At 41.5% G+C, this 10358-nt stretch overlaps 1 protein-coding gene across 1 annotated transcript in view; it reads left to right on the top strand.

Moving 5' to 3' along the window:
- The window catches only part of SNRNP27 (small nuclear ribonucleoprotein U4/U6.U5 subunit 27), a 47670-nt gene extending 37708 nt beyond the window's left edge, over positions 1 to 9962 (top strand). The window contains exon 6 of the mRNA XM_085871180.1: positions 9091 to 9962. Within this exon, the coding sequence (XP_085727306.1) occupies positions 9091 to 9145 (55 nt within the window). The 3' untranslated portion in view covers positions 9146 to 9962. The remainder of the gene's footprint in view (positions 1 to 9090) is intronic.
- Positions 9963 to 10358: the final 396 nt, after the last annotated feature.

Below are 10358 nucleotides of genomic sequence, written 5' to 3'. Positions count from 1 at the left end.
ATGCACATGCATACTTGGCTTGCAAATGGAAGTGGTGTACACTATAAGAGTTGACAGTCAACGTGTTGAAGATCATTTAAAAAAAAAAAAAAATCAGGAAGATTAGTGCTACTGAAGCAGTCTTGTACATCACCTTATACACTGTAATCAAATGATGTTGAGTTACAGTTTGGGAGATGAGGCATTATTGATCATAATAGATGTGTATAGCCATATGAGAGCTTCTTCTTCACCCACAATACTGCACTAGCTCATTTTCCCGCCCACTAATGCTGTATATCGATACAGAATACCCTCCCAGTTTCCAGGGGTTACGTTCTTGAAAAACCCTGCATTGGGCAAAACCGTGATGCACAAAGTTAAAACGTTGTGGGAAAAATAGGGTTAGGGGAACCAACTCTAAAGTTTTTATGGACTTTTTGCATAAACTAGTAAAAGTTAAAAACATTTAAAATTGTACTTACTTTTGATGATTATTATGATGATCGAAGATGGAGGGCGTTGTAGGTTATTGAGATGGCGTTGACTTCCCTGGCTTCGGGTTGCCGGGGTCATCGGACTTTGTGAAGAAGGAGGTGATCTTTGTCTGCTTTGCCTTGTTCTATATGTCCTTATATAGACCTCCGTGTAAGGTGCCATGGCAGCGTCCATCTCACGCTTGATTTTTCAAGCACCCCTCCATGAAGACTTCTTCTTTTTTCTTCTTCATCTTTTGGTTTTAATGCCCTTCTCAGAGCCGTGAGGATCGATATACGCCACACACCTAAACACTTCGGTTGGGGCAGACAAGTACGAGGGACTATATATTGTTGGATCCGTTTCTTTCATAAATTTCAACAACGATTTGCAGAGTCGAAGGTGCTTTGGGCTCAATCGGCGCAATGTGTCCAGTACACCCGGTGATCTGATCCCCATAATCTTGGGCTGAGTGGAAGAGGCACGATCTGGGTCCCCTGTCCCGAGGGCATTGTGTGAAGATGTGATCCAAATCTTCAGGAACCTTACACCTCTCACAGAACCCCATAGGGTAACACCCTATCCTATGTAAATCAAACATTAGAGCACAATGTCCGAGTCTGAGCCTGAAGAGGATTGCCCGGTCTCTTTAGGAATCGGGGAACTCCATGAAGACAATCTCAATCCAAGATTATGTGCCTCAATCTGCTTTATCCCAAGTGTTCTCTTTCACGCTCCTCAACAGTTATATTATTTCCCACTCCTCGCTTCAAAACAAACAAACAAATATTTTCACTTGGAAAAAAAAAAAAAAAAATCACAAACTCATTTTCTGCCTCCTATTTCATTCCTTGGTTCATTCTTTATTTCTTCCTTTCTCATTACCTCCCAATTCAATTAACAAACATTCCTCGTAATTAAATTAATTTGCTTCTTCCTTTAAAAGCTTTCAATAACACTTTTTTTTTCATGTTGCATTTGCCTTATTTCACTAAAACCCCACATGATGCTCTTCATAACATCCCACAAGGAAACGAGAAGGGCACTCGGAAGGGTGCATACCTCCGCCCCACAATGCCTGATCCATGAGAACATATCGGGTCAAATACATTTTTGAAATATCATGCTCAATATCATTTTTGACCCGATCTCGCAATTGTAAAGAATCACTGAAAAAAATTCTAGCATCCAGATCTGGATCTTCACCAAAATCTAATCAATTCGTCCTTGTTATACACCCAACCTGCCCACAAAATTTCATATGAATCCAGCCACAACTTTTTGAGATATCCTGCACACAAACAAACAGACAGACAGTGGTGAAAACATAACCTCCTTCACCTTCGATTGTGGAGGTAAATATCATTCTATATATCGTTTTTGGCCCTATCAATGGTGAAGAATTGCTTTGAAAATTAAATAATTTTCGAATGTGGATCCGGATTCGGATCTTCACCAAAGTTGAATCGATTCGTCCCTGTTGCACATCCAACCTGTCCTCCAAGTTTCATCTGAATCCGTCCACAACTTTTTGAGATATGCTGTATATTGGTTTCGCCCCATCTCTCAATGAAGAATCGGTGAAAAAAAAAAATCGCATCCAGATTCAGATCTTCACCAAAATTGAACCAGTTTGTCCCTGTCACACACCCAACCTCCCCACCAAATTTCATCCAAATCCGTGCACAAATTTTTGAGATATCTTACACACAGCCAAACAGACAGGGTGAGAACATAACCTCCTTCCACCTTCAGTGGTGGAGGTAATTAGATACAGGTGGAGGCCATTCATCCCATCATGCCTGCTCCACATCAACACCACACAAATTTATCAACAGCAGATCAATATAAGAAAATGCTACACACGCACACGCACACGCACACACACACACGTCTGAAGCCGACGATGGTTCAAGAGCGGTATTTGACAATGTCGATTGTTTCAGAAGTCAAGGATGAGACAGTGTGATAATGTTTGACCAAGTTATTAAAAATGATCAACATGATGTGGTACGAGTGACGGGTTATTAGCTGCAAGATGTCGAAAACCCGGTTTCGTTCAACAACTTAAAAAAAATTTGACCTTTGCATAACCTTTAAAGGCCACAAAACAATGTTGTGGACATTAAAATAAGGAAACAGGATACGTGCTAAAGCTTATTGGAGTTAGTTTGTCGAAGAAGGTCGAAAACCTGTTTCGATTCCCACAACTTTGAAAATTTTACCTTTGTGAACTTTAAAGGTCAAAGGTCAAGGATTATGACCTTTGGTGCAAAACTTCCTCAAACATTCCAGGAACAATATAACGTCATATCGGCTCTATGGCATTTCGCACTCCTCGGATTATCCACACTTTGATAAAATCAGCGTAAAAACAAACTTGAAGGGGGCGCCATGGGCAAGGTGTTCGAGATAGAGCAAAATGGTTTCAAGACTTTAGGTGGGGAATGACCTCAAGATTATGCATAAAAAATAGTCATCCCAGCTCTCAAAGTTTGGGCGGTCGTATGATTTTTATGTCAAAATTCGCAATTTTCTAAGTTCGTGACCTTGTGACCTTGACCTTGGGACGAAAATGAAAAATCGAGCTCCGTGGGGCTATGCAGGTGCCATTGGGCTAACCAAATACCGAAACCCCTGTCAGATTCGACAAACCCCCTAGGAGAAGATGCAAATTGAAATCGACTACCCCCTAAAAACACATGTTTTTTGGGCATGGCTCCGCCCATAATGGGCGCACCACACCCATTCTCAGGAAAACACAACTAGATCATGATATAAACCTCCCACCAACATTTTATCAGGATCGGATCAAAACCCACGGAGCTATGCTCGGGACAGACAGACAGACAGACAGACACAACAATAACGAATATAGTGGTCACTTATTTTTTTCGTGAAAATATTTTTTTGTGAACCACTATATATGTATTCAGACGTACCTATTGACTTATGGTGAGCATCGCCACAGATTATGCCTCACACGGTAAAACCGCATAATCCGCACAGAACAACCATCCGTCTGCCACCCAGACAATTGTTCCTGCCAATGTAAACCATTCAACCAGAAGGCACGTGATGTGATCGGAAGGAAAATCGAAACATGTGGAGTATGATGAGCACTCCGCCGATCCCCATTGAACACAGTCCACACCATAGCGTCGCCTCCAACACAGAAACCTCGGCCCAGATACTCTGTCAAACAGTTAAAGATTTTATGGTCATCATCAGTTAACCATCAAACAGAGCCACCGATCTGGATTTCGGGCTTGTTTGCCCTCATAAGAATGGCCTACTGATAAATATCTCACCAATGATGACCACAGACGTCGTTACACTACACATGTTTGAAATGACGAATGTGGTCATCATTGGTTAGATATTTATCGGTATCCCATCCTATACCTGATGTTGGCTTAATGGTTAGGGTGGTGGGCTTTTGATCCTTGGGTCCTGAGTTCAAATCCCACTCAGCTGTTGATTTTATACCAGGTGTGGTTAACTCGACCTGTCATCCTTCCGAGGTCGGCAATACGAGTGCCAGCATGCTGGTTATACTGTGTCGGAGTGGCGACCCGTCCAGGATTGTGCCCAATAGCTAAGGAGACTGCAAAGGCAGCACCAACGCTCTGCACAGAATATGGTCCCATTCTCCTCCTCCTCTTGCGAGTCATGGATAAAAATCACACAGAGCAATAATAACAGAAACCAAAGGAATTGATTACGATTACACCAAAAACAGTGTTGATGTCGAGATAGGTACGGTATGGGAGTATATGCACTGTGTGTTTCAGTTATCACCTCCATCGCAGCTTGGCTGCTGATTTTACAATTATTTATGTAAAGTCAAATTTATACCTAAAAACTCTAAACTGTGAACAAAAATCACTTTTCTCGATTGTTTTACGCTTCAGCATCATTATCAGTGCACAAGAAACAAATGGCTCATAATGGGAGATAAACCATCACAAATCAGCTCAAAAACTCTGATTGGTAAAAATTAAACCCTGCGAAAACTAAATCGGTACATCAGAGGTTGCCTGCTATTGGCCAACACCTGTGATATTTAAGGGTTTACTCTATCGTTTTTAGGCAAATACAAAAAAATCTTTTCAGTGTCAGGTGTTGATTCACATCTTTACAGTGCACCATCCCAACCTGAGTCTCACCCAATGCTTGATTATGCCCACTGCACCTGGAGGAAATCAATTGATTTAAGCATGTTTGCCAATTGTAAATGGCAACGGTAGCTGCAGTCAAATTATTTAGATACTGAAATGCACAAAATACAATACAATGCAATGAATAAAAACCCTGAAAAGCACTCCTTCTACATGTAGGTTCATGTTGCCCTGAAGGAAAAAATGTTTTTTTTTTTTTTTTTTAATGGCTTTTCCAGGAGATGCAATTGAATTTTGGAAGAATTGTTCAAATTATCAGTCAAGGGAGCAAAGTGCAATGTGCATGTTGTTCATTTGTAATTATATATACATATATATTGTTGTAGATTCCCGCCCGTTCGGCGTGCGGATGACCGCCTTCGCCCAATTGCGGCCGTGCGCGCCCACCGAACGTGCAATCTCGTCGTAGCTTCCGGATCACCGCCGAAACCTAGCTACGGGTGTTTTTAACACACCATAAACCAGCCAATCCCTCTGTCCACGCGCTACAGGGTCGATCGCCGAATTGTCGATGTACCTAATTATTAGTGCAGACAGAGATACCGGGAGTTTATACCTCGACGGGACCTGCACAAAAACGAGCCGCTTAAGTGGCTCGTTCCGTATGCGAATGCCGAGCGGTTATATATCGCCAAGTCCCGTCGGACCAGATGTACGTTTTATCGGCTTGATAATCAGCCAGCTAATTTCCTGAACGCATCATGGCAGTTAATGGAGAAACGGCTGCAACGAGCGGGTTGACATTCAAACAATATGCATTTATTTGTACTCGGCACGTAAGCAGTCAATGGGGGGATGGGGACAGGACACGAGCAAAAAGCCTACAGCCGATTCCAATGATCATTTACATCATGCACTTACACAATTCACTATTTGAGGACAAGGTGCCACACACACACACACACACACACACAGACACACACACACACACACACACACACACACACACACACACACACACACACACACACACACACACACACACACACAATAAATGGTGGCTGTTGCCTTTAATAGGACTTTCATTTCGGAGAGACAGGCGAGCTAAAAGCCAGGGCCTGTCTCGGACCTGCCCGCCTCGTGCGGCCTTCAAGCGGCTCGATCCACGGAGGAGGAGGACAACGACGACCAAGATGGCGACCACCAAGAAGAGCCCAGCAAGATGAACCCTCAGCGCGTGCACACTGCGCTGATCACTCAACAGGACGAACTTTCAACGCGCCGATCCCATGGTGTAGAACGAACGAACTCCTGGACTCCTTTTTGCGCACTGTCGAACGAACTCCTCAGAGCTCTGTCTCTTTACAGACGGATGCCCTTCAGCGCATGCGCCCTCGCACTCCCTCCCATCTGCCAAATCGAGCGGAAAAACCTCGCGACCGGCCAGGCGGAGTTGCGAATCCAGGCGAGGGCGATGCGGTGTAGTCGGTGTTCATGTCGGCGGCGCTGGTGGTGGTGCAACCCCGAACAAAAAAGAAACCCATCCATTATAAAAAAAACCGCAGTGCAGGAACATTTAAATACCTGTTGGACTAGGGGAAAGGGCTATCTATAAAACATGCACTTACCGAGATAACTACTCTATAGGAACCTGAATGTTGAGTGCGATAGCCTTCCAAATCTGCAACAATATATATATATATATATATATATATATATATATATATATATATATATATATATATATATATATATATATATATATATATATTTTTTCTAAAATCATTTGTAATATATCAGGAGGTCTGTTTTGGCGTGCCTGCGTTCGTTCGTCTGACAGCGCAGCATGGACATACGTGCGCAGCTTAGCAATACACATATACAGTACAATGCCTTCAGAAAGTATTCACACTTTGTTGTTACAGCCTGAATTGAAAATGGATTAAATTGAGATTTTTTTTATTTTTTTTTTATTTTACTGCTTGACAAATAATGCCCCATAATGTCAAAGTGGAATTTTTTTTCAGAAATGTGTACAATGTAATTAAACGTGAAAAGCTGAAATGTTTTGCATCAATAAGTATTCAACCCTTTTGCTATGACACTCCAAATTGAGCTCAGGTCCATCCAATTTCCTTTAATCATCCTAGCGATGTCTCTACAACTTGATTGGTGTTCACATGTGGCCAATTCAATTGATTTGACTTGATTTAGAAAGAAACAAACCTTTCTAAATAAGGTCCCACAGTTGACAGTGCATGTCAAAACATAAACTCCACCATGTAGTCCAAGGAACTGTCCATAAAACTCTGAGATAGAATTTTGAGGAGGCATAGATCTGGGGAAGGATATAAAACAATTCCTTGAGTGTTGAAAGTTCCCAAGAGCACAGTGAGCTCCATCCTTAGGAAATGGAAATGATATAGAACTTCCCAGACTCTGCCTAGAGCTGGCCGTCCAACCAAACTGGGCAAGAAGGACCTTGGTCATGGTGGTGACCAAGAACCCAATGACCACTCTGACAGACCGACAGAGTTTCTTGGCTGAGATGGGAGAACCTTCCAGAAGGACAACAATCTCTGCTGCAGCACTTAACAAATCTAGGCTTTATGAGAGAGTGGCCAGACAGAAGCCACTCCTGAGAAAATGGCACATGACAGCACACCTGGACTGCAAAAAGCACGTGAAAGACTGAGAACATGAGGAAAAATATTCCATGGTGACCTGAGATGAAAATTGAACTCTTTTGCCTGATTACAAAGCGCTATGTCTGGCAGAAACCAAGCACAGCTCATCACCAATCCAACACCATCCCCACTGTGATGCATGGTGGTGGCAGTATCATGCAATGGGGATGCTTTTCAGCAGCAGGGACTGTGAGACTTGTAAGGATAGAGGGAACAATGAATGGAGCCAAATACAGGCAAATCCTTGAGGAGAACCTGCTTCAGAGTGCAAAAGACCTTTGACTGTAGTGAAGATTTACGTTCCAACACGACAATGATTCCAAGCATCCAGTCAAAGCAACACTGCAATGGCTTCAGAACAAGAACGTGAAAGCCTTTGAGTGGCCTAGTCGAAGCCCAAATTTGAATCCCTTTGAGAATCTATGGAAAGGCTTGAAGATTGCTGTTCACTGATGCTTCCCATCCTCCTTTGAAGGAGGTTGAGAAAATCTGTGAGGAAAAGTGGGAGAAACTCCCCAAATTAAAATGTGCAAAGCTAATAGGAGAGGATATTGGGACCATACTCTGTGCAGAGCATTGGTGCTGCTTAAGCAGTCTCCTTGGCTATTGGACACAATCCTGGACGGGTCGCCACTTCGACACAGTATACCAGCATGCTGGCACTCATTTTGCCGACCTCGGAAGGATGACAGGCCGAGTTAACCCCACCTGGTATTAATTCAACAGCTGAGGGGGATTTGAACTCGGGACACTTGGATCTAAAGCCTGCCACCCTAACCATTAAGCCAACACCAGGGATAAAGCTTATAGACATACCCAAGAATACTCGAAGCTGTAATCGCTGCCAAATAAAATGTGCTTTGACAAAGTATTGACTCTGCGAGGGGGCGTTGGGGGGGGGGGATGTTGAATACTTGTGTAAATTAGATATTTCTGTATTTCATTTTCAATTGATTTCTAAAAATTTCTGAAACATGTTTTCATTTTTTCATTGTGGGGTATGTTGTATTGATCGGTGACGAGTTTAAATTGATTCCATTTTAAATTCAGGCTGTCACACAGCAAAATGTAAAAAAGAAGTCAAGTGAATTGTGTCAATACTTTCTGAAGGCACTGTGCGCACGCGCGCGCACGCACACACACGCACGCACTCTCGCACACACGCACACTCACACGCACACTCACGCACACACTCACACACACACACACGCACACACACACACACACACACACACACGCACACACACGCACACACACGCACACACACACACACACACACACACACACACACAGCGTAGTGCAACATATAATGTGCTGCACGTACACTCTTGAGGAGAGTTTGTTTCCTGGCATGGCCCATGCCTAATAAGTACCCCCAGACAGTTTGATCAAAAGTAAGGAAAGAGGTGGTGGTGAGAATTTATTTATTTATTTTGATCATCCTCTTCATGTGTTGTATATTATTTGAATGGGATATTCATCATAGCTTTTTTTTAGATTCTGAATTCCACACTTTTCCCCCTCTTCGCTTCATGGGTGTATAGCTCGGCTGGTATCTATGCACCGCCTAATTTTTTTTTTCTCATGAACAACCACCATTTTTTTTTGTTGTTAAAGAGGCCTTTCTTTGTTTTCTTTTTCTTTTTTCTGTCAAATGTCAAATTTGTCTTATTATACAAAGATTGGTATTGTCGTCAGCGAAGCGACGGGTCTTACATTCTAGTGTGTATTAAAATGAATAAGCGGTTAATGAAAGCTCTTGCTCACTTGTTCTTTACATTACTTTTTAACTTTGTCACTATTGAGTTAACTTGCTGACTTTGCAGGCAGTACATGAACAGAAAAGGTGGTTTCAACAGACCTTTGGATTTCATTGCCTGATTATCATGGAAACTGAAGATGCGTGGGGTTTGTCATGATTACATGTTCACAAGCCAGTTTTCTTTGAAAGTTGTGTTATAAATTGGTAACTTTATCATATATTGCAACATCTTAAAGATGGTGTGGTCGTGACATGATATTTGTGTTCATATCTGCTAATTGTTCCATTTGGTTCGGAGTATTTCTTCTTGGAACATTATTCCTCCAGCATTTCTCTATTTCTGGGAAAATGAAATTTTTGATATTGCTGCGGTGATATTAAGGAGTCATGTCTTTTTTTTTTCTTCTTTTTTTTAATGTCAAATGTCAAATTTGTCATATGAAAGAAAGCACGATTATTTTTCCATAGACAGTTGGCAGCATTTATAGTTTGGTTGCTTTTATGACAATTTCATCAAATTTGGAAAGGTGATTGATTGCTTGACTGTGGTTAATTTACAACCTTCCTCAAGTGTTGTCATTGCCATAATGATGTCATTTACTGTTTGATATATTGTGGCAGAATTATTTTCACACCTGTCTGTTTTATATTTTTGGAATCGTGTGAAAAGGAGTTTTTCCAAAGAAGCAGTTGCTTAACTTGAATTTATCAGAATGTCTTACAGGAGAATGTGATTCTATTACTGCATTTGTCATTTGACAAAGACTCTTGAAAGCATTTAATATGTCGTAATTGCTTACCTGACGTTGAGCAAGGTAAAATGTTTGGTTATGTTGCGATTGGGTAGAATAGGAAACGGCCCTTTGGCTTTTAAAAACATCTATTGAATTTGCAGCAGGGAAAAATAAAAGCCAGGTATGATGATGTAATGAACAACTTTTGTTTTTTCTTTTTCACTTACACTGTTGCACCATTCTCTTTTCACAAACTACTTTCCAGTTTTATTTCTTTACTCCATACATTAGGAAGCTGTGGTAAATATTGGATTTCAATAATTTGTTCTATTTTTGTACATGACAATAAGCAGAACAGTGCAGCATGACCTCTGTGATGAAGTTAGGAGAGAGTTTTGTGAACAATTTAGAAAATTTGGATTTTGGTGGGTTTTGTGAGAAGTTTGGCAGGTGTGAATATTGATTATTTTGATATTGTTAAACTTTTTGTAATGATATCAAACATTCATTTCCATGGAAAACAAGTAAAAAAAGACATAAAATGTCATCGCCCCCATTGTTTTAGTAATTTTGCTGTATGGAGTTAAAGGGCAAGCCC

Source organism: Eptatretus burgeri, chromosome 2 (genome assembly GCF_056783735.1).
Source record: "Eptatretus burgeri isolate ZD-2024b chromosome 2, Ebu_testis_v1, whole genome shotgun sequence".
Classification (NCBI taxonomy): domain Eukaryota; kingdom Metazoa; phylum Chordata; class Myxini; order Myxiniformes; family Myxinidae; genus Eptatretus; species Eptatretus burgeri.
The sequence above is the reverse complement of the archived record's forward strand: the minus strand, read 5'-3'. Positions and strand labels throughout refer to the sequence as shown.